Here is a 23,891-nt window from a genome sequence, read left to right as displayed (position 1 = left end):
TTGAAAACACAACAGTGCAAGGGGCTGCTTTTATTCTAAATCCAAAATCTACATCTGGGGCTCCAACTCTAAAGCTGCTGTTTCTTCAGCTTTAGATGTTTTTAACGCTTCCTCGTGTCCTGGGAGCAGTGGGAATTACAGACACAGAGCCAGGGAGGGGGGCTGCCCCCCTCCCCTTCAGACCAGGGACAGGAGTGTCCCTGCCCAGCCTCGCTCCTGCAGCAGTGGCACAAGCAGCAGCCCCTTAGCACAGGGAGAGCACTGGCTTTACCAAGACTCAAAACGACCAGGTGAAGGGGAAGGTAAGCTCAAGCTTGTTCCCTTCATTAATTAAACCATTCCTCTCTCAATCCATGAGTTTCCTCATTTTTGTGCTTCCTGGCCTGAGCTGCTGCCCAGGTGCTGTCTGCATCTGTGAGGCTCTGATATTCTGCTCACTGCAGCATCCCACACAGCAAACACTTCTCCCATCCAGACCAAGAACTTTACATATTTATTAAAATTCATATGACTAATATAGTCCAAAGAGAAAACTTCAGGTAAAAAAAAATAAATCCACAAAATACAATGGATAAAATTATCCAAACATTAATATTATGAAATACCAGCCAAACAGCTGGCAAGACTTTTGGGAAAACAGAACAACACCTGGTTTGCTTTCAAAAAGGTATTGCTACAGTTGGTGAGTCCATCTGGTTCAGATTTCCAAGGAAACCCTTGGAAAGCTCTCAAAACAGCTTGAGGAAAGGAATCCATCAACAACAGGAGTCACAGGGCTACTGGTGGCCACTTGAGGGCGAGTTCCTGGTGCATGGCCTCGGGGATCCACTGGCAATAGGCTGCGAGCAGATCTGCAAGGGAAGAGGAGCAGTTACAGAATTCTGCTGGAAAAATGCTCTCCTGTGGGATCAGCCCACGGGGAGCCAGGACCAGCAGCCCAGTGCTGGAGCTTGGATGCTTCCATGCACAGGTGACAGCAGCCACAGGAATTTCTGTGAGCCATCACTGCAGCACTTTGCTGCTGCTTCTGGGAAAGAATTCTTAGTTCATCTGGCACCCAATATTGAAGAAAATCCATTTTACCAGGTAAAAAACTTCAATATATCCATGGACAGTACCAGCATAATGTAATACATTTTAACCGTGGTTATAACTACAGGAAAGAAAATCCTAGAATACAAATAAACATTGTTTTCTGTCACTTTTCACAAGAACTAAACACAGGGCACTACTGCTTCTGGTTAGAGAACAGGAAGTATTTGGAGCTTAACAAATGAAATAATCAACTTTTTGAAATTATAATCCAACAGTGCTCGAGGTACTCCAGTGATATGACTGATAATTAGGCAAGCAGAACACTTACATTTAGGGTTTTTCTTCCATGCAGCCAGCAAAGCATCACGATTATCACAATTTTCTTTAACTAGGGCCTGCAGGAGGGCTTCTGTCCTGGGCTGAAGTCTGAATCAATGAGATGGTTCAATAAAACAATGTTCATTAGCACAGTCTAACAGAGCTAGAGCATCCAGCTTACCTTTAGGAACTCTGCATCTTTTGAAAAGGCTAAAATACAGATATATAAACACACAACCTCTGCATACAGAAATGTGCCACTGGCTGAAGAAAATTAACTACAATTATTTTCTTCTCCCCCCCACCACAACTTCTTGTGGTTAAAAGTAGCAGCAGGTTGCTCTTGTGTCTCTTCTGCAGCTGCAGAACTGGAGGTAAAACAAAAAGGAGTTCCCAGGTGCCATGCTGGGCTCTGAATTGACTAAAACAGGAAAACACTCCTCAGATAACATCTGTCACTGTTAACAAAGCCCTCCCAAATCCTTGCACCCAGGGAAAGGCAGAGCAGACCCTGAGAAAGTTCATTTTGGTAAATGAGAAAATGAGGGGAGAGAAAGGGAACAACAGCTCCCTTTTGAAGGGTCTCAGGCCTATAAATGTCATTAAAAAAACCCAGAAACCCATTAAAAAACCCCCACTGTCTGTTGGAAAGATGTTTTTGAAAAGAAATAAAGGCAAAGTAAGCAGCCAAATTCCAAAGCAAAGCAGGGAGGGCAGCAAGGGTCACTCCTCACAGGGGTGAGGAGCACCTGAGCAGAGCTCAGTGGCCAGCAGTGGCCAGCAGTGGCCAGCAGGCTGCATGTCCTGCACTGCCTTCACCACCAACAACTCTCCTGGGACACCACTTTCATTGGTGATAAAACTCATTTTCCTCGTCCTGCAGCTACAGCCAAAATCACAACCTCCAACACCCTTCTCAGGATTCAATTTTTTAAATTTAGAAAGGAAGTGAAAAGTGTTTGGTGGAGACCTGAAGCTTGTTTTTAACAACTTACTTGGACCATGTCTTGAGCATTATGAGAGGACTGGACAGCAGGCACTGGCTATAAGAACTCAGCTTTTTAATGACCTGGAAGATTTGTTACAATTATACAATGAATGAGGTAATTAATTGTTATATGAGAACAACCATCAGTGAACTTGTGCTACTACAAATTTCCAAGTCATATTCTCCATCACCATCTTCCTCTTACCCATGTGTCCATAAATCTTGTCCTGACTGGCTTGTTGGACAATTCTTCTGTCTCAGGGTGGACAAAGACATTAGCCTTCTTTACTTTGCAAAAACAGGACTTAGATTTGGGGGTGTCTTTCAAGGAAATGCTGATTTTTCATGCTTTTTTGTGTTTAAAAATACCTTCCCCACCTCATCAACCACAACAAACTCTTCCATCCACCAGCAAGTGATGAAGAATGGGAAGACACAAAAAAAATGAACCCGTAAGGCTCATCTCCTCCAAAAATTGGGCTAAAAACTTACTGATACCATCAGGGAAGTGATGCAGCTAGAACACACTCACCTTTCCTTCCAGCAGGAACCTGGCAAAGTGTTTGAAGCGATCAATTCCTGCAGGATAATCAACCTCCACAGCAGGGAGCTGCCAGCCCACACGGTCTGGAAACAAAGAGCAGCCCAGGTCTCCTCCATGTTCCCTGAGGAGAGCACATCTCCAGGGAGGAGGTCCCACATCTCCAGGGACAACACAGGTGCCAAGAGAAGTGAGGAGGACACTCCCAGCCCCACCCAGCCTTCACAGGGGGGCTCCATCAAGTGCCCATCTCAATGGGAAATGGCAATATTTAAATGCTGCAGACCCCATGGAAGTGCTCAAACCATTGCTGAGCTCTTTGGGCAGCCCAAAGCAGAGCTTGACCTTCCTGGTGCTGTGACTGCTTTGTTAAAGCAGCATCACAGGAGCTACAGAGCAGCACTCCAGAGTGACACTCACAGAAGACACTGGGTCTGTGGCAGCGAACTCTGCCTGTTGCAGGGCAGTAGGAGGGAGGAGGGCTCTCCAGAGGCTTCCCAAAGTGGCAGTAAGGTGGCAGCAGGGCAGGGATCCACTCTGGTTCCACTGCAGACACACCTGAGGAGGGAAAACAACAGAGCACAGGTTTGCTGTCAGCTCACTGGCAGCCCCACAGGTACAGGGCACGGTGAGGATTTCATCTCCACCGATTTACTTGTCCCTCATTTCTCAAGTCAAGCTTTTTAGGTTGTAAAAAAATCTGTTCAGAGATCAGCAGCAGGCCGCTGTGGTTGGCAGAGCTGGGGCAAAGCAGACGTTTCAGAAGCTGAGCTTTGCTCTAGCCAATTCTGCCAGATAAATTTAAAAAAAGCCAATTTATCTCCTGATCCAGATCCAGGAAGCCTTAAGGATCCAAATCCCAGGAGTCACAACCACTCAGTAAGGAGAGCACTCAGCCAGCACAGAGGGGAAACACTGTGCATTTCTGAGCTCCTCACCAGGGCTGCAGCACAAGCTGCCCCACAGCACTCACCTTTCATGTACAGCTTTGCAGTCTCCACGATTTCTTGATACACCACAAACTCTGGGAGTTCTTTGAAGAGGACTGAGCTGGGGTGGATGAACACTGGGTCCTCCAGGAGTGCAGTCTGCAAGGAGGCACAAAGATTGAAGCAGAGTAAGACCAGTTACTGACCATTCAATTTATTCACCGTATCTCTTTCCAGTCTCTCTCAGATGCACATTTGTGAGCTTTCCCTAAGTGTGGAGGTTTTTAATAACCCCATCATTTTCTGCTTCACCTTCTCTGGAAACACCAAGCACTCAATAAAATGAACTAATGATGCTTCTCAGCTCTTTTATAACATTTCCCACGTGAACGCCAGCAAATGGCAACACTGCAAACTCAAATTCCATAGAGGGAAGTTGCAGGAAGCCAGCACAGGCATCCTGAGTGCTGCACCCAGCCAGAAACCTGGGCTTCGCACAGGAGCATCTTTCTGCCATGCAGGGGAGGAGGAACTGAGCCCAGCCAAGCTGTTCACCTTGTAAGCATTCTTCCACTTGTCATCCAGCATCTCCTCTGCCTGAACCCTTCGGGCAACGTGATCCCCCAGCCCTGCCAGCACAATCTGCCTCAGGTAGGTCACTTGAGCTTCTGTCGGGGGCTTCATCTTTGGGTCAACATAGAGCCCAGCGTCCGTGCAGACAGAGTTCACTGCGGGGAAAACCAGGTGAGAGAAGATGCAAGAGGAGAAAAATCAGCTCTGTGGATGTGCCATCCCCCAGAAGAGAACAAACTGAGCAGCTCCTCCCCAGCCCCACTCACCTGCTGTGGTCAGCTGCCCTCTCAGGCGCCGGATTTCCAGCATGGCTTTGTACCGCAGCCCGCTCTGCTCACAGAACTTTGGGGTGCACCCAGCGTATTCACAGGCCCCCACTGCTCCTGGGAGTGGACAGGCAGGAGATGATCAGTTCTGCTAATTAAACCCATGCTGGGACAGTACTGTCCCAGGCAAGGTGTGCATTTCAGGGTTTCCTCTGGGCACTGGGAAGGGGGAGGCTGCTCAGGGAGCAGCCTGGAAAACCCTGCTGAACTCAGTCCTACAGCACAAGGGAGCCTGTGGCTGTGCCAGGATGAGGGCTCAGGGTGACAGCAGAACAGGATGAAGGGAATGGCACAGGGAATCTGTACCTAGCATCACCATGAGGTCCCCAAGCTTCTGCATCGGCCCCTGCCCAGCCCAGACCTTCTGCATCTGTGAAAACCTGGCTCTCCTCCCCTTCAGCTGGGCTGCCTCCTCCTCACTCACTGCTGGCCTGAAAAAGAAACCCAGAAGAGCACAGTGAGTGCCGTGCCCACAGACAGAGGGTGTGAGAGGCAGGGCTGTGACAGGGACAATGCCAGGCTCAGCCACTCACCTGTCAAACTCCTCAAACAGCTCCCTGACAGTCATGGCAGACACGATGGTGATGGTGTAGGGCAGGCAGTTGTGCTGCTTGCTCAATGCCAACATCTTGGCATAACGGGGGGCCACAGGAAAAGTGGCCATGACCCTGCCCAGGGGGCTGATGGGGCAGCTCAGCTTTGCTGCCAGCTGCTGCTTCAGCCTGGGGAGGGGAAAGAGACCTCATGCAATTAAGTAACTTGGAGTTAGAATGAGTCTGTGCTCCTGGTTCTGGCAGCCCAACTCATTTGATATGCTTTTCTCAGGTTTTGTATGCGCTGGTCCCAAAGGCTGGAAGGGGGGGAAGGATTCCTCTTCCTAACACAGCTCCCACCAGCCCTGCATGAGGTTCCCATGCAGTGTTTACCTGCCCAAACACAGCCAGAGGCAGTGAAACAACCAGAGACTGAGCTGATGCCAGTTTCTGTGCCAGAGGTGCCCTGGATGTGAGTGCTGAGGAGGAAGAGGAGGCAGGAGGGCAGCAGAGCCCAGAGGCTCAGCAGGGCAGGAAATTATTTGGGACCACAGGCAGTACCTTCCTGTCACAGGGGGCTCCTTTAAGGCACCCAGGGCTATCAGCAACTCCTCAGCTGCTGCCAGTGCTTCCGTGGGAGGTGGTGTTGGGAATGGGAAGTTGATTACCTAGGGAAACAAGAGAATAGCTCCTCAGTCCAACACTGCCACAGCACCCACTGGAAAACAGTCTGAATGCAGCAAGGAGCTCTGGAAGGAAGTGAAATGCTTCACTCTTGACTACGTGGACCAAAGCAAAACATTTAGGATGTTTGCCAGGAGTGAAAGGAAAGCACACATAATGGCAGGAAATGCTTGGAACAAAAACATGAGGAAACAGGAATACCAGAATCACCCTCAGCTGCCCCTGACTGCAGGCACCGCCTAGGCCAGGCTCCTTTAAGGTCTAAATTTAAGTGTTGTGCGTTCTGAAAGTTCTCCAGTATCTCCAGAACACAGACCCTGTTTAGACAGGGAGGCTTTTCAACATCCAAGAATATAAGAAAGCATTTACTGCTTGAACAAACATGCCTCTTAAGGCCTAGAGGAATTCAGAGCAGCTTCTGCAATGTGCAGAACCAAAATGGACTCTCAGGATCTTAATTTCTCTAATAAGGCACAGCTTCAAGCACCAACAATAAAATACATTTCTGTTGGTTTCTGGCTCCTAAGGGCAACCACTTTAATGGGTGCTGTAGTACAAAGCCCTTTCCAACTCACCTTTTCTATATTTAATGCCTTCATTTGCAGAATCAAGTCTTCCACAGGTCGCTTTGTTATTTCTGGAGCAGAAAATTTCTCGAAGTCCATGAAAACAGCTGAAGAGTATAACCTAGTGGACCAGAGGTGTTATTCAGATTCTTAAAAGAAATCTTAACTTATAAGATAAGCAGGAAAAAATAGCAAGGGATTAAGAAAAAAAAAGGCAGCTGTGGATAGGTATTTACATAATCATATTATGTGCAGGTTGGGGCATTTGCCTTGTTCACAACAAATTAACTTGGCCTGGAGTTAAATCTTGTTTGACCACGGTGAAAAAAATCTTGTGTGGCCAGGGTGAAAATAGAGAGTTTCCAGCAGGAGAAAGGCTCCTGAGAAGCCAAACTCAACCCAACATCACCAGTGCCAGTTCACATCTGCCTTCACCTCTCCCACTGGAATGTGGAGCAGGCAACCCCAGAATTTTCTGAGCAGCAGTGGGATGATGGCAAATGCCCACTGAGAGCCCGGGGGCTGCCCGTCCCCCACACCCCGGGGCTGCCCGTCCCCCCCCCCCCACACCTGGGCTGTCCGTGTCCCCCACACCCCGGGCTGCCTGTCCCCCACACCTGGGCTGCCTGTCCCCCACACCCCCGGGCTGCCCGTCCCCCCCACACCTGGGCTGCCCGTCCCCCCCCCCCCCCACACCTGGGCTGCCCGTCCCCCCCCCCCCCACACCTGGGCTGCCCGTCCCCCCCACACCCCGGGCTGCCCGTCCCCCACACCTGGGCTGCCTGTCCCCCCCACACCTGGGCTGCCCGTCCCCCACACCTGGGCTGCCTGTCCCCCCCACACCTGGGCTGCCTGTCCCCCACACCTGGGCTGCCTGTCCCCCACACCTGGGCTGCCTGTCCCCCCCACACCCGGGGCTGCCTGTCCCCCCACACCCGGGGCTGCCTGTCCCCCACACCTGGGCTGCCCGTCCCCCACACCTGGGCTGCCCGTCCCCCACACCTGGGCTGCCCGTCCCCCTGCCCAGCAGGTCTGACCTGTAGCAGTGGCCAGGCTCGGTGCGCCCAGCCCTCCCTGCCCGCTGGTTGGCCGAGGCCTGGGAGATCCAGGTGATCCTGAAGGATGAAACCCCCGTGATCCTGTCGTAGAAACGCTGCTTGACCTTCCCACAGTCCACCACGTACTTGATGCCCGGGATGGTCAGGGAGGTTTCAGCCACATTGGTGGCCACGACGCAGAGCCTGGTGCCAGGAGGAGGAGCCCTGAACACCTGCAAGAGACAGGTGGGTGTGTGAGAGGCAGTGCCAGCAGCAGGGACAAGACAGGGACACAAAAAGGGGACACACAGTCATCTTGGATGGGCTGCAAAGGGATGGCAGCACAAGGGGAACCCAGGAGTTCCTAACTCTGTCTCTCCAGCTCTGAAACTTTGTCCAGCTCATCCAGCTTTGTCCAGCATTAAGCCTCAGAAATGACCACAGGGGCTCCACTGGAGCACACACCAGCACTGAGATGTGTTCGGACACTGAGGCTGGAGGGAACACAAGAATCTGTTCAAGCTGCCTGTTGGCATCAGCACCTCAACGTGCCCAGGGCCAGGATGGATTCAGAGATCCTGCAGGGCTGTCGTTGATCATCTCTCCCACCCTGCTGATGTGGCACATTAGGGAGAGCACAGCCAAGCCAGGCCTGCCCCAATCCCAGCCCAATCTGCCCACTGGGCCATTCAAGATGACAGATAGTGCAAGATGGGCATTTTAGCTCACTTGTGATTTCAGACAGTGATCACACAGATCTGTAAGATCTTCTGCTCATTGTGACAATAAAACCTTTACCTTTTCCTGTTTCTCTGGTGCCAGCAAGGAATAGAGTGGGAGCACATACAAGGGCAGGGATGAATCTGATTTCTCATCTGTGGAGAAACAAACCAGCATTGTTCAGTCTGACTTTCAGGATTAACCCCAACACCATCAGCACGAACACCACTTCATTAAAACCTGGAAAGTAATGGGTACAAATTGGTGCCAGTAACTGGTACTGGAGCTGGAAAACCTTAACAGTTTTCCTATGCCATGGGGCTGCTCTGGTGCCACAGCAGCTCAGCACAGGACAAGCAAATCATGTCACTCGTGTCACAGGGGACACCAGACAGGGATTCTTTCTTTCCTATGTGCCAAACCTTCTTCTGAGTCTCCATCTCCTAAATCCAGGTCAAGATCAGAGCCTGCAGCATCATCATCACTGTCAATGTCTCTGTCCTCATCTCCTTCATCCACTGGTACCACAGAGTAATTGTTCAGATCAATTTTGGGGAGTGTCTGAAAAAGAGAGGAAAGATGAAAACAACACATTAAGAGGGGGACACAGAGAGCAGTTTGCATTGCTTTGAAAACAAAGACCTGTAGACCTGAAGGTGACAGAGGGATCAGTGTATCCCCCAAACCATCAGTGCATCTGTAACATCAGGATCTCCTGCCAAACCCCACCCTTGGTAACAGATGCACCAGTCCAAATTCTGGGTAACAACCAGTGAGATGAGGAGCAGCCCTGGTGCCAGCAAGTCTGGAACTCCTTCCATGCAAGTTTTAGTGGTCAGTACTCAATCTAAATCATAACAGCCAGAGTTCCAGCACTCTGCAGCAGTGTGAGCAGCACTGCTGGAACTCCTGAGGGGACACCCGTGGGCTGCAGGGCTTCAGGTAAATCTGAAGAGCTGGTGAGAGGCACAGCTACACAGCACTGCAACCTTCCTGCCCCCTCCTGCCTCTTGGAGGAATTCTCCCCATCACACATTACCAGAACTTTCCTCCGCTTCCTCGATTTCTTAAATTTCCTGATTTCCTCCACCGAGTCTTCTTTGTCATCCTCTCCTCCTAAAAAAAAACCAGCCAGTGGAGCAGCTGTTAGCTAAACATGCTTTCCTCTTGGGAAAGGTTATGGGAGGAGTCTGGTCCCACTGCCACCTTTCTGGGGATGCACAGTGTGGAAGAAGGAAATGGCCACACTGAAGGCAGAGGGGAACTGGAAGGGACCTTTTCCCAAACTCAAACCAGCACAGCATTTAACATCAGTCATGACAATCACCCACGATGAGCCCTTTCCCCAGACCTTGCTTTTTGTGGTTTTAAAATAAAAGTTCCCATTTTTAGATGCAAAGCAAGCTCGCTTCTCAACGAGATGAATTTGAAGTTTTACATTTGAAGTTTCTAGAGCAGTACCTGCAGTTTTGTTTTTTTGGTATGGGAATGCTTTCCTTAATCTTCTACAGAGAGAGTGAACTTCTGCCTGGCCTGTTAAAAACACCAAAATCCCACCTGCAAGAAAAAAAAACAAAAAAAAAAAAGGAAATAAAGAAAAAAAAACCCAACAAACCAAAAACCCAACCAACCAAAACCAGAAAAAACCCTCAAAACCCACCACCAACAAAATTTAGACATGTTCAGTTTGAGGAATTTGAGGTTCTCAGCAGTGAAGTAATCTCACCTGCAGGCAGCATCCGATGGATTTTACACACCTTCCTGAAGCACTCCCCACTGTAGTCATCCAGGGGGGTTTTCTTGTTAAAATGAACAGTTACAGGGAATTGCCTTGCATCTACCTGGAGAGGAAACACCAATAAAGGGTTTGGTTGCTGTCATAACTCCACACAACCATCACAGCATTTATGGGACAACTTGAAAAGCTCACCCTGTATTTCTGTTCATCTCTTGGGTTTTGTACCCTACAAAACACCAAGCCCACAGAAATTACTGGTGGTGTCTGCTCTGAACATCATTAAACCATGCTAGAAACCAAAGCTTTTCTCCCTTCACATCATCAACTCACACTGAGGCTTTCTAGCTCTCCTGAACTACAACTTAAAGAGGTCCTCAAGATCATCAGATTCTGCCAGCGCGGTTTTCTGATAAAAGTGGAAAGAAAAACACCAAGTCCCAAAAGAAACAATAGCCCAAACAAAATGACTATTTTAAAATCGTTATCTGAAAGATTTCAGCAGCAACTGGAAAGATTAGAGTGCTCCTATTTTGTACCCGGTTTTACAAAGGGCTTTTTCAGCTCCCTTTCAGGGAGGGGAACAGTACCTGGATGACAGGAGGTTTGACAGAGAACAGCCTGGTGTTGTCAGTGAAATCCTCCACTCGCAGAGTCGCTGACATGATGACCAGCTTCAGGGGCAGCCCTTTCTGCAGGGACACAAACCTGTCACCCTGTGCCCCAAACATCTCCTCTGGAGCACTGCTGCTGGCAGTGCAACAATAAACACCTTGCTTTCTCCCAGGCTCCTGGTATTCAATTATCTACATGTGTCCTGTGGCACTGTAAGGCTCAGATGAACTGGATTTTGCCTGAAAAGCCATCTCTTGGTACTGATCTTTACCATCTCCCCCTTGGTGGAGGCTCTGTGTCTCTTCAATCATACAGAAAGACAAATATGTTAACAGTGTTATTTCCATGGAATTCTGTTGTATACAGGTAGAGATATTATAAAATAAAGGCCTTATAGTTTAGGTCCTGTTACTTTAGCTAAGCTAACAGTCAGCTTGTAACTTCCCATGTGAAAAATCACAGCAATGACAGCAGCACAACTATTCTGGTAAGAGAACTGTTTGTACCTGCAAATAAAAAGAAATGGGAACCAGTGAACTAAATATGTAAACTATCCAAGAATAGAAAGATGCAATGGACAAGCAAAAAAACCCTTTACCAACCAATAAACCAAGTTTCAGTGTATTGTCCACCAAGGAGGTTTAACAAGGCGCCTTCTAATACTTCCTCTAAGTTATGTGAATAAAGAATTAGCTTTTTGTGCATGAAGAAACCGAGTCCTGCATGCTTATTACTGCAACAGAATTGCACACCTCTCAGAGCCTCTCTGTGTGGAACATCCCCTCCCTGGCGCACCCAAGTCCTGCCCCCTCACCTTCTGACGGAGGGGCACGATGCGAGACAGGAGCCCTATCAGGATATCTGTGTACATGCTCCTCTCGTGGGCCTCGTCAATGATGATGACTTTGTACTTTGACAGCAGAAAGTCCTGAGGAGAGAGATGGATTGCACCACAGGAGGCCTCAGCCAAGGATGTCAGAGTCAGGACACAGCTACACAAGCACTGACCCCCATGCACAGCTGTATTTCTCACACAGTTTAATGCAATCACCCTACACAAAGCAGCCTGGCTCTCGAGTCTCTGCCTGCTCTCTTTTTTTGCCCAGCAAGACAACCTAAAGTTTATGGGACTTGGGCAGGAACACCAAGGGGAGAGATGAAATAAATCTCTGGTGCTGAAAGGGATTCTGATTTGAAAGACTGGCAACAAATCCACACGGGCCTCTCTTCCCAGCTATACAAAATTCCCTTTTTGTAACACTGAGGACAGCAACTTACCTTCTGAATCTCTTTGAGCAGCACACCATCTGTCATGAACTTGATCTGTGTTTCATCTGTGACATTCCCTTCATACCGGATTTGATACGAAACCACTCTGAGGGGAAACACCAGGGCAGCCACAGGAAAAAAGCATGGGGAGAAATCAGAATGTCACTCCCAGAGCATCTCAGTGCCACCTCTTCCAGCAAGGTGCGAAGCCTTTTTGAAGCTCACCTGTGTGACAGGTTCATCTCCTTAGCAACTCTCTGGGACATGGACACGGCAGCCACGCGCCGAGGCTCCGTGATCCCAATGCTGCCACTGGAGCTAAGGAGGGAGGAAAAGAAAAGGATGGGTTGTTTTAATTAAACAGAGGAGCAGCCCTGAAAAAATGACAACAGGATTTCTCACTAATGGCTCCAGATTAAGTGGCATCAGTCACACAGCCTCACTCTTAGAGCTGGAATAAAAACACAGATGGAATGCTCTGGGATTCCCTTCTGTTATATCTGTATTGATCTGAAGATGCAGGGATTACAGCAAAGTTTGTTGGGTTTTTTTCCCTAAAATGCTGTCTCTGCAATTCCATTTGCTGCATATAAAATCCAATTCCCACCTGGCATATCCAGCTTCGTAGAGGAACTGAGGCACTTGTGTGGTTTTGCCGCTTCCTGTCTCTCCACACACGATCACAATGGGATTCTCGTTAATGGCTTCCATGACCACTTGCTCTTCAGCAAGGATTGGAAGCTTTAGTCTTGCTTCCTAAACAGTGTAAAACACATATTTTAGTTGTGCTGTTTCTCACTCCTTTCTTGCCTTCCTCGGGATTGAAAGCTGTTACCTTCCTCAGACCAGAAAACCCACCCAAAGGAATTCTGCAAGCCTGTGACTGGGAAAGCTCTGAACCAGTTAACACCACACAAGCATGTGTGAGAGCCAGAGCCATCAGAGCAGCTTCCCAGAAAGCAGAGGGCAAGCCCTGCACTTTAATTTGTGAAACTTCAGAATCCCTTGAGTTTCTTAATGCAGCACTTCAAGGGAAAACTCGTATCACAACTCTTATCTGCTAAGACTCATGCAGAGCTTCTCCTGTTTCTCCTGTTTCTTCTCCTGCTTCTCCTGTTTGTCCCAACAAATGGGACAAACCCATGCAGCATAAGATACAAAACAAAGGAGAGCTAAAGGGACTTCAGGAGATATTCCAGCAAAGGACAGTTAATAGATTCTGTATGCAAAACTAAAGACAAATGCTTATATCCTAAACCAAACTGAGTTTCCCTGCTGCTGCAGCAGACAGGTTTAAAGCTCAGTCCTGTAACTGCAGCAGCTGCCAGAACAAGGACCCTGAGTGCACCCAGCTGCTGGAGCTGCCATCCTCTCCAGCCCCTTTGGTAAGCAGTGCTGTTCACAGAGTCTCACCTGGATCTCAGGACTCCTGTCCACAGGAACAAACACTGCAGGTTTGCAGGGTGCCTTGCTGGGGGCAGCCTGGGCAGCTGGGGCACTGGGAGCAGCTGGAGGCTGCTCAGCCCCTGCCTTCCCCACTCCTCCCTCTGCCTTTTCAGCAGCATTCACAGCACTGGCTGAGGACTTCTCAGTGTCCTGTTTCTGCTCTTCCTCCTCCTCAGAGCTGCTGGGCTCTTCCTCAGGCTCTGATTCTGAACCTGAGCTGTGCCTTCTCTTGTTTGCACCGCTGATGCTCCTGATCTTTTCAGGGACATCAGTCCTTGGCTCCTGTGTCACCCTGGAAACAAAACATCTACACGTGAACCGTGTTTTGGCACCTCAAACCAGACATACCCTTCCCAAAAACCAGGATCTCCACTCCTGGAGGTTTTCACAACTCTGCCAGGTAAACTGCTGATCCAATTGATGGATTCATATCTATGCATTTTCTGTCCTGGGATTTATTAATTTCTTCTGAAGGCATCTTTGTAGTTTAATCTATAAATCCATCTCATGATAAATCCACCAACTCTGGTCGACATCAGTAGACATCTTCCAGTACATGAAAATAAGTAAATGTTTATCCACCAGTTTTGTAGTTGAGCATAATTGCTAAAAGCCTGCAGATTGTGTCACCCACCCCGTATGTTCTTTTAACTAACATCCTCTCCTACAAGAAAATAACTATCACATTATCAGATAAAACGCAAATTATTTAACTCCACCCATTCTGAAGAACCTGTATGCACCAAGAAGAAAAAAATAAAATAAAATAAAACAAACAAGGAAAAGCTCAGAATGTTGCTGCTCAAACACAGTCATCAATTGCAAGGGTTCTACCCAAAAAGCACTTTACCTTTTAGCCTGATACATGCGCCCCCCAGTCCCCAGTTTGGAAGTAGTGTACAGGAGTTTCATTTCTGCCTCAGAAGCCTGGACCTCATTCAGCTTGCTCAGCAGCTCAGCTCTCTGTTTGGGGAAAACAACCAAAATCAGTGCTTGTTTTGACCAGGAAGTGATTTCATTTTAAGATTTGAGCGTTCCAAGGTGTGTTCTGTGCTCTGGCAAATCCTGCTGTGCAGCTGTAAAACCTTCCTGCTGCTGCAGGGTCAGTCCTGGTGAAGATTTTTCAACCCTGTACCAGAGCAAAAACAAATGGGGACTTGGCATCACTGCAGTGAGCAGCTCAGCTGCACCCTAAAAACAGCAGCAAAGAAAATAGATTTGAATTAAGCACTGGAATGTGGCCTGGAGCAATGGGAGCCTCCCCTCAAATCCCTCCCATGGGATATGGCACTGCAGGTCAGGCAGCCACAGTTTTAAACTCCCTCCAAAACCAGAGTTCCTTTGTGAAAGCCATTACTCAGACACTAACAGGACCGGGAATTTTGCCTGGAAAGGTTTCACAGAGACAGAAAAGCTCTTATTTCCATACAGAAAGCATTTCAGAAGCACTGACGTGCCAATGTGAGGGGTGCATGGAGGCTTGCAGGCCTCAGCTGCTCACAGCACCTGCTGGACAGAGTGCTTTTAAAATGCAATAACCTCACTGACTGCCAGTGATGTACTCCACAACACCTGTGAACTGGCTCAGAACAGGAACCTGGGCCCAGAAATGACGTGTTCCTGCCACACCTGACCCACTGAGAGGGCAGGGAATGCCTTCCCCCACGGGAGCTGCCCTCAGGAGCCCACGGGTGGTGCAGCTTTGCCACAGTGCCCAGCAAAGGGGGGGCTGATGCTGCTGTACCATCACCTTCAGCACCTGCACCCCCCCGGGAGCTCCCACCTGAGACATGCCCTGGCAGTGACATCCCTCACAGCTCCTCATCACCACCCCCTTCTCCACACAACAACTTCAAACCAGCATTTCAAGAGGAGAGCACAAAGCTGTTGTCAGACACAGCATCATACCTGTTTTTTCTTTTCCTTCTGCTCCAAAACTTTCTGCAGGTTTTTCTTCTGTTTCTTGCTCAGGGGTTTCTTCTGCTGTTGCACAACACACGCAACTTTTTTCCTCTTTGCTTTTTTTGCTGGCAGGACCAGGGCATTACTTTCATCAATCCCCTTCAGCGTTGCTCCATCTGAAGGTAAGGCTTTGATTATTCACTCGTGCCAGGTGGATTATTTTCAGCACACTGCTTAGCAGGCTTATCAAGCACCAGGCCAGATTTAGCTGTTTCAAACAAGCACAACCCTCATGCCCAGCCAAAAAAAAAAAAAAAAAAAAAAATCCTGCAACATCAGCAAGGGCAAAAGACCTCGAAATTGGGGATTCAATAACCCTGAGCTTTCTATAGCCCTGAGGGCGATTTTCCATGGTTTATGTAACAACATTATGCAATTTTTTGCCTTTTTACTCAATTCCCCAGGGTCAGGGCACAGTGTGCCCTGAGGTGACTCCCCAGCTTCCTACTTCACCCGGGCACCAGTGAATTTTAATACTAAAAAAATTGCATTACTAAATTCGGAATAATAAAAATAGAATAAAGAACACCATTTTTTTTAAAGTGACATTTGAGAAAACGAGCGTTTAACATAAGAAATACGTTTAGTAGCCGCTTTAATAAATAACGGAATCACTGAGTGTCGTGATTCAGAAGGGACCCAACTGCAGAACTCCCTGGAGGCAGCGACTGCTGTAACAGAGCTGTTAATGCAAAACGAGATCATAGAATGCGGGAATCAATTCGGCTGGAAAAAACCTCGGGGATTATCATCATCCAACCACGGCACATCCAGGGACGGTGAATCCACCGCCTCCCTGGGCACTTTTAAATATAACAACGCTTCCGATAAAAGCACGATAAAAATACAGCAAAGACACGACAGCAACTCGGCTCGCAGCAGCTCTGCGGCCCGAGCTGTCAGGAATGACCGGAGGCCGCGGGAAGAGCCGCGCCGGTCCCGCCGCACCTCCCAGCTCCAGCGGCAGCTCCAGCGGCGCAGCGGCGGGCGGCGGAGCGGGGCCCTGCGGCAGCCGCGCCTTCCAGTTGTGCCGGCGGCGCGCCCGGCCCATGGCGGCGGTGACGGTGACGGTGACGGTGACGGTGACGGGGACACGGACACGGACACGGACACGGACACGGACACGGACACGGCACGACCGGCCCCGGCCCCACGTGCTGCTCGCGCTGCCGCCACTTCCGGGCACGCAGGGTCTCGCGAGAAAAGGCGGGAAAGGGGCGGGGAAAGAGAGGGGGAAAGGGCGGGAAAGGGGCGGGAAAGTTCCGCGGGAATCGAGATCCTCCGCCCCGCCCCGCCCCGCCCCGCCCCATCCCGCCCCATCCCGCCCCATCCCGCCCCATCCCGCCCCATCCCGCCCCATCCCGCCCCATCCCGCCCCATCCCGCCCCATCCCATCCCATCCCATCCCATCCCATCCCATCCCATCCCATCCCATCCCATCCCATCCCATCCCATCCCATCCCATCCCATCCCATCCCATCCCATCCCATCCCATCCCATCCCATCCCATCCCAGTTCCTTTCCTTTCCTTTCCTTTCCTTTCCTTTCCTTTCCTTTCCTTTCCTTTCCTTTCCTTTCCTTTCCTTTCCTTTCCTTTCCTTTCCTTTCCTTTCCTTTCCTTTCCTTTCCTTTCCTTTCCTTTCCTTTCCTTTCCTTTCCTTTCCTTTCCTTTCCTTTCCTTTCCTTTCCTTTCCCCTTCCCCTTCCCCTTCCCCTTCCCCTTCCCCTTCCCCTTCCCACGGATCCCACCCCACCCCTCACAGCCTCACCACGCACTCGCAGCTCAGTGCAAAGTCTCAGTAAACGTTTATTCGAAGCTCTGCCACAATACCTTAAGTTGATTTGTGAAACTGGTCTACAAATACTGAACTACGGAGTACATGGTTTGGATGGTCCGATAAAGGAATAAATAAAGGCATGTAAAGCTCTGTAAAAATTAAGTCTGGTACAGCTGTAACTACTTAACAGTATTACCGTTAGGATCTCGTAAGTGTCTAGGATCAGAAGTGAACACACAGCATCTCTTCAGACCAAACCATTTTTACATAAACAATTGTACAAACTTAAACACTGTAATCATGAAACCTGATGTACAAAACAGGATGTGAAATCACTACCATCAGTGCCAACAACAAGTGCTACCACAGCAAATATAGCTTCTGAATAAAAGGAAAAGATCAGTTTTTACATGTGCTGTCATCACAGGTCAATGGAATTCTCCAAAAAGTTTAAAATACATGCGGATACAATAAAACCTCTTATTTTCCAACCCAGACTAAGAGAACTCATGGTCACTTAACGCCATTAGCTGCCAAATACGGATCAGTATGTGAGGCAAACCACACTGAAACACTTCTACACCACTGAAGAGCTAAGGTTGATACTGGTCTATTTTCCACACCGACGACGCAACGAGTGTTGAGAAGCAAATCACGAAGTGAAGGACGCGCTAGAAGTACAGCACTGAGCCACAGCAGGTTTGTGCACTGCACTCTGACACCCAAAGCACCGGGAAAGCGTCACGTTCCACAGGACACGTGGGTTACCCACAGGCCTGCGCGTCCCCAGCGGCCGCTCCGCGACAGCGGGGAGGACACGGCGCGACTTCCAGCGGCCGGGTCCCGGAGCAGGCAGGTGGAAACCCTCAGAACCCCGGGGAGCTCCCCGGGATGCCAGCGTCCATCCTCAGCGCTCGTGCCAGCCACACGCGCAGTGATGGCTTCTCCAGAGGCTGCAGGAAGGTCCAGGAGCGAGATCCGTCCCGCAGGAGCAGCCAGGTGGGGCTGTCCCCCTGTCACCTGTGCCCCGCCTGTGGCAGAGCGGCTCTCCCGCTCTACCAAGTCACAGCAAAAAGCAGGAGCTATGAGTGTTGTCCCTGTCACCCTCACCTGGGGCAGGTGTCACCTGCTGAGGGTTGTCCCTGTCACCCTCACCTTGGGCAGGTGTCACCTGCTTCGTCCACAGGTGACACAGAGTCCTGCCCATCTCTGGGACGCTCTGTGGGATAATAAAAAGCAGTGCAGCCACTGGTATGGGTTTCTAAAAAACAGCAAAAAACCTCCATGGATAAACTAGATGGCCCGGTATGGAAAATACTTGTAAAAGGTATTTACAAAAGTTGAAAGAGATTAAGTACAATACCACATTCATGTCCCCAAAAGCGCTTTCACTACAGTGCATGTTTAAAAATACAGAGCATTTTTAAAGTATATATTTATAGATATATATATATATATATTGAAGATTAGATTGTGCTTTAAAAAAATCATTACTTCTGAATTTGACTAATGTGAAAACAGAGTGCTGGGAAAAATACTGATTAAAAATACCCAATTTTATATATACTGCTTTTCACATAACATTTTGCTATACATGGGATGCAAGTAAATATAAAAATACAATTTTTCAAGCAGCAGGGTGATCGAAATGAAGAGTATTAATATAGGAGGGCTGGTTTTACAAAACTAAGATAAATTATTAGACTGAGACAAGGAGAAACTATAGTCCAAATTAGCTTTTATATAATATTTTCAAAGAAATCTTTACCATAGACATCTCTTAATATATAAATGATTCAGTATTTTTAACTTCAACGTTAAATATGGATTACATAAAATACAATCTATGCAAACTGACCCATGCACGTTGTCCTAAGAAGGCGATGGAGCTGCTGACATGAGCAAGGTTTGCAAACTTTGGTCCTCAGGTCTCAAATCTGACAAAACACATCAAGACCTGACATGCTTTACTAGTCAATTCCTAATGTCCAGGTTGGTGTTTTAGCCCAGTCCTCTGTGCACAAAGATAAGGAGAACTGAGTTTACAGGGAAGACTCTGTAATACTATGGAAAATGAGCTGGAAAAAGGCATTTACTGTAATTTACATTTTCAGCTTGACAAAGTGGACTAATTGTTGCCATAGTACCTATCTGTTCACAGGAAAGATTTTAAGTTGCAATAACCAGTTATTTAACAACTCTAAACATTGTACTTGTTAATAACTGGGGTTCAGGGGGATTTACAGGTGACATAAAAAATTAAAATGCATTCCAACCGTGCCAAGTGCATATGAACTTCAACCGTGTTGAACCAAAGTGATCACCAGGAGTAAAGGCCATTAACATGGATTTAAAAATAACCCCCATGGAAATGTCACAAACAGACCCAAAGAGGTTAGGCAAGTAACACACACATTTCAAGAAGAACATTAAACTTCAGCATAAAGAGAAAAATCAATTCTTTGCCCCACAGTTACATTCAGTTAAGCATCACATCCAACAAAATCTTTGCCCAGTGGAAGAACAAGCTGTGCTCAGCCTGTCCCACTGGAGCTGGACCTGGGGAACCTCCTCCTCCTTCCCTTGCTTTGTAGCCAGGCCCCATCACAGACCAATTTTGTTGCGCTTTTTGATGTGGTTGTTCGTTTGGACCCTATGGAATATGGAGTGTTCCAGCTGTGCTCCATCCTACCCCTCGTGGTATCAGAACTGTGCTCATTCATCACTATGGGGTAGATGCTTCCCCTCCCTCCTCGCATCTGTGTCCTTGGATGCTGCTGTTTTCAGGTGAAACCACATTCCAGGCTTCTTTCCCTGAGGTTACCTTTGTTCCACTGTGTTTCAGTAAACCAGCACAGCCACTGATACCCTACCAAGCTCGTTAGTTTTAATTCAGACAGAAATCCTGCAAAATAAAACTGCTTCAAAGCTGCACTGCTTTGAAAGAGAACTGTTTCCTGCACCCTCCTCTTAAAGGTGACTCGCTTTGCCCAAATCCTAATGAGGACACAGACTTCAAGCAAAAAGCTCCTATAAAACTATTATAATTTTAGAAAAAAATCCAGATCTTCCTGAAGATAATTTATTGCCGCTTATTGGTCCTGAGAAAGCTTTAAGCAACAATACATTAGCACGTGTTTTAACTGCTGTCTTTTTTGAGAAAGTACGTGGGTCCTGAGATTAAAAATCATGTTTTAGTCTATGCACTTAATCTTGGAAAATGCTTCACTGTGCAGATCGAATATGAATTACAATTTGTCACACTACATCTTCCTTCTGTGCCAATTTATTAAGCAGATTTCCTTCCAGACACTAACAAATTTAAGTTCTTGGGATGAAATGCAATGGTGAAATGCCACACGTGCGCTTCCTCACACTGGACTGGCATTTAAGGACTTCAGATCTTCCTTCTCCCTCATTCCCCACCTCCTGTTAAAAGCTATGGTGTGAATTTTTTGGCCTGGATACCAGAAAATTCCTCATCTGATACTCTATGAAAGGCAACTTCAAGGCAATGAAATAAGCCAACAAAAACACAAAAACATTCACAACTCTGAAGAAAAAATATGGACCCACAGCAGTTACTTCTCAATGGAAGTGCTTGGTAGCTTAAGATTTTTTTTTTTCTTTTTAACCGTTAAAGTGTCAAATTTGCATACGTTTAACTCAATTTCAATATCTGAAAGACTACTCAATTTGCTTTTATAAAAACTTTACAAAAGATGTTTTTAAATGCTTGTAAAAGTAAGCGTTTGTCTACTGAGAAAATTCTAGTACTGGATAAAACTCGGAATATACAGCTGAATTTTGTAAATGTTTTTTTTTTTTTTTTTCTTTCTCCTAGAAGTCTAACGTGTTTAACCTAGATAAATTAGTCTCAGACACGATGAAAAGTTATAACTTTGCACACTTTTTACCATGTGATGTTTTGTTGCTTTGTAACTTCGGGTGAGACAGTGCTTAGGAATTTCCCGGAGCTGGTGTACGGTGGTCAGCAGGGGTTGGTTCATTGCTCACTGCCCCTGTCCAGGTTCTCAATGACCCTGGAAAGACGGATGTTCAGCAGTCTGATCTGACTATCCAGGTGGTCCATCTTCTCCTCCAGGCTGCTGTTGCTGTTTCTTCTCCAGTAAAATCCAACCGGCCCCGTCATGAAGTAGACGGCCACGACGAAGCAGAGGGGCAGCACGGCGTGCTCCGGGTCACCCTCGTACTTCTGCAGGATGTACACACAGGACAGGGTGAACAGCGCCACCCTGGCGATCCAGAAGAAGCGGCCAAACAGCATGTGCAGGAGATAGAAGAAGAATCCAAGGAAGAGAGATAAAAACCAATAGGCCAGTAAAATGGCACCGATCAGCAGGAGGGCGCGGGTGGGGTTGTTGGCAATCGCTGCTGGGCTGAAATAATGAGTCAGGTTGGAGGCTGAAAAACAAAGGAAAATGCACAGGATGTTAACGAGGGTGGGCACGGGGCAAAAGCACCAGAACAGCTCCAAAAGGTCAAAGCCCCACAGTAGTGCTGTGCTTTCTAAAATAAGGGGTACAGCTGGTTCACCTATTTCTGGATGAACCTTCTTCAAATCACTGGCTCAGCTCGAAGGATTCAACTGAATTCACTCCAGGAAAGGTGCTAAAGGCTCTTTAAACACAAACCACTGTAAAGCCTGAGGTCAAAATCCATACTGGGGCTACAGATCCTGCTTTGTAAAAGCTACATTCTAAAGGCTCTCAACTGCATCTTTACTTCCTCAAGTCCTCACTGATCCCCCTGCACTGTTCCTGGCTGTGTGAATCCATTTAATGGTGACACCGAGGAGCCAACTGTGACCTGTAATTCATTCTATACACATCCTGTAGATACACACACAAAAATGGAATGGTGGGGTTCAGTCTTCTTGTTTGAAGGTAATAATAGGAAAATCAAAGCCATGTGAAGCAGAGAGAGACACCACTGATGGATGTTTAAGAAGCATGATAAAATACAATAGTTTTCCCATTTGCTGGTAAACACTGATACAGGCTGAGACAGTTCAAGGGTGAGCAGGCATCACACTTACCATCAATTCCAAGAACATCTAACAAATCAGTCCATATTCTCCAGAATGTGTCCATTAATACATCCACCCCATTCACAAACCTCTCTGTCAACCTTGAGAAAAACTGAGAAATAAAATTGAAAATTAAAAAAATCCTCAATTCCCAAAGTAACACTTTGAGACTTATTTGTCATGAGTAGAACTATAATTCATTAAGCAAGAATTGTAGATTGTTCACAGTCCCCATGGGAAAGATTGTAAATCTGATTTTTTTTTTTAAACTCCGTGAATCATGAATTTATGCGCTGCAATTATCGTTACTGTAGGTATTTTGGCATGTAAATGTATACGTTGGCAGGATTTTAAAATGCACTTTATTGGCTTTACTATCGTTTTGCAGTTCAGAAAAAACACTACTACCAACAACTGGTACAGCAAACCAAAGAATTCGTTTTATCAAGCAACTGAAAGATGTCCCCAGCACCACACGCAAATGTCTCAGGTGTACTCCGAGGTCAATTCGACAGAATTTATTATTTCGTCTTGCTGCCTGAGGGAAGCAGGAATAGAGGAATGCACAGCTCCCGCACGCCTGCTCTCCTGCAAGTTCCGACGGCCCCAAAGCACAGGATGCTCTGCTGATGCAGGCACCCCGGATTTCAGCCGGAGGGCTCCTCGCCGTCAGCGAGCGGCTCTGGCCATCTCCCCCCACCTAAAACCACATCGACTGAAGCATTTAGCTGCTTTTTTTTTTTTTCCCCCAGCCTGCTACAAGCCTGGCCTCCCGTTTTTCTCCCCAAAGCAGCGCTCCGGCCGCTCCACCGCCTCACACCGGGACGAGGCCACGGCCGCTCCAGCACCGAGCCCCGCACCGGGCAGCGATGGGGCTGCGGCCCAAGAGCCGCCAGTTCGCCGTCAGAGCACCGAAGAGGAAGGAGAAGAAGCGAAGGAAGCGTGGGGAGATGGAGAGGAGGATGGGGGGGGGGGGGGGGGTGAAGCGAGCGGCAACCAGCGCCTCACCTTCTGCAGGGCCCTCACGTTGTCCTCGCCGAAGAGGCCGCTGACGCCCTGGTAAAGGCCGCTGGCGGCGCGGCGGAGGCTGTTCTGGCGGTCGGCCCCGCGGCTCCTCGCGGCCTCAGCGCCGGGTCCCGCCGCGCCGAGCAGGAGCAGCAGCAGCAGCAGCAGCAGCAGCGGCCCCCGGAGCTGCACCCGCCGCGCCGCCGCCATGGCCGCCCCGCCGCTCCCGCCGCCGCCGCAGCGCCGCCCGCAGGCCGCGCCCCGACACCGCAGCCGCACGGGCGGGGCGCCCGCCGAGCCGCGGGGTTTGGGGAAATGACGGGAAAACGGCGGGATTGGGAACGGTGTGGAGGTAACGGGGAGCAGAGCCTTCCTCTCTGCTCCACCCTGCGCAGACCGAGGGTTTGGGGAAATGACGGGAAAACGGCGGGATTGGGAACGGTGTGGAGGTAACGGGGAGCAGAGCCTTCCTCTCTGCTCCGCCCTGCACAGACCGAGGGTTTGGGGAAATGACGGGAAAACGGCGGGATTGGGAACGGTGTGGAGGTAACGGGGAGCAGAGCCTTCCTCTCTGCTCCGCCCTGCACAGACCGAGGGTTTGGGGAAATGACGGGAAAACGGCGGGATTGGGAACGGTGTGGAGGTAACGGGGAGCAGAGCCTTCCTCTCTGCTCCGCCCTGCACAGGCCAGAGCTGTGCCCGGCTCGGGGCTCCTGAGTACACAGAGATAAGGAGCTGCTGGGCACGATCCAGCACAGATCATTTGGGGTTTGGAGCATCTC

At 48.7% G+C, this 23,891-nt stretch overlaps 2 protein-coding genes across 2 annotated transcripts; both read right to left on the bottom strand.

Moving 5' to 3' along the window:
- Positions 1-547: 547 nt before the first annotated feature.
- Positions 548-16,328, bottom strand: DHX37 (DEAH-box helicase 37). Its single transcript, XM_062504302.1, has 27 exons — positions 16,226-16,328; positions 15,224-15,393; positions 14,166-14,278; positions 13,283-13,607; positions 12,477-12,625; positions 12,095-12,187; positions 11,879-11,975; positions 11,415-11,528; positions 10,576-10,677; positions 9,977-10,091; positions 9,712-9,807; positions 9,290-9,366; positions 8,673-8,811; positions 8,329-8,405; positions 7,531-7,763; positions 6,503-6,614; positions 5,805-5,911; positions 5,244-5,432; positions 5,017-5,141; positions 4,651-4,767; positions 4,367-4,539; positions 3,856-3,970; positions 3,303-3,440; positions 2,874-2,968; positions 2,349-2,422; positions 1,364-1,461; positions 548-851 (listed from the first exon to the last, which is right to left on the bottom strand). Exons 1-27 carry the CDS (start codon positions 16,326-16,328, stop codon positions 769-771), a joined length of 3,429 nt encoding a protein of 1,142 aa, XP_062360286.1. The 3' UTR covers positions 548-768.
- A 4,192-nt stretch (positions 16,329-20,520) lies between these two features.
- On the bottom strand, positions 20,521-23,319 carry BRI3BP (BRI3 binding protein). The gene is made up of 3 exons (XM_062504361.1): positions 23,113-23,319; positions 22,114-22,216; positions 20,521-21,479 (listed from the first exon to the last, which is right to left on the bottom strand). Exons 1-3 carry the CDS (start codon positions 23,317-23,319, stop codon positions 21,061-21,063), a joined length of 729 nt encoding a protein of 242 aa, XP_062360345.1. The 3' UTR covers positions 20,521-21,060.
- Between the last annotated feature and the right edge of the window lie 572 nt (positions 23,320-23,891).

The sequence above is a fragment of the Cinclus cinclus genome, chromosome 17, assembly GCF_963662255.1.
Source record: "Cinclus cinclus chromosome 17, bCinCin1.1, whole genome shotgun sequence".
NCBI lineage: Eukaryota > Metazoa > Chordata > Aves > Passeriformes > Cinclidae > Cinclus > Cinclus cinclus.
The sequence above is the reverse complement of the archived record's forward strand: the minus strand, read 5'-3'. Positions and strand labels throughout refer to the sequence as shown.

Coding starts and splice junctions, on each gene's coding strand:
- BRI3BP (XM_062504361.1), bottom strand. CDS start 23,319: ATGGCGGCGGCGCGGCGGGTGCAGCTCCGGGGGCCGCTGCTGCTGCTG. Junction 22,217..23,112: donor ACGTGAGGGCCCTGCAGAAG/GTGAGGCGCTGG, acceptor TTTATTTCTCAG/TTTTTCTCAAGGTTGACAGA. Junction 21,480..22,113: donor AGATGTTCTTGGAATTGATG/GTAAGTGTGATG, acceptor TTTGTTTTTCAG/CCTCCAACCTGACTCATTAT.
- DHX37 (XM_062504302.1), bottom strand. CDS start 16,328: ATGGGCCGGGCGCGCCGCCGGCACAACTGGAAGGCGCGGCTGCCGCAG. Junction 12,188..12,476: donor TACGAAGCTGGATATGCCAG/GTGGGAATTGGA, acceptor CTCCCTCCTTAG/CTCCAGTGGCAGCATTGGGA. Junction 5,142..5,243: donor CTGTTTGAGGAGTTTGACAG/GTGAGTGGCTGA, acceptor TTTCTTTTTCAG/GCCAGCAGTGAGTGAGGAGG.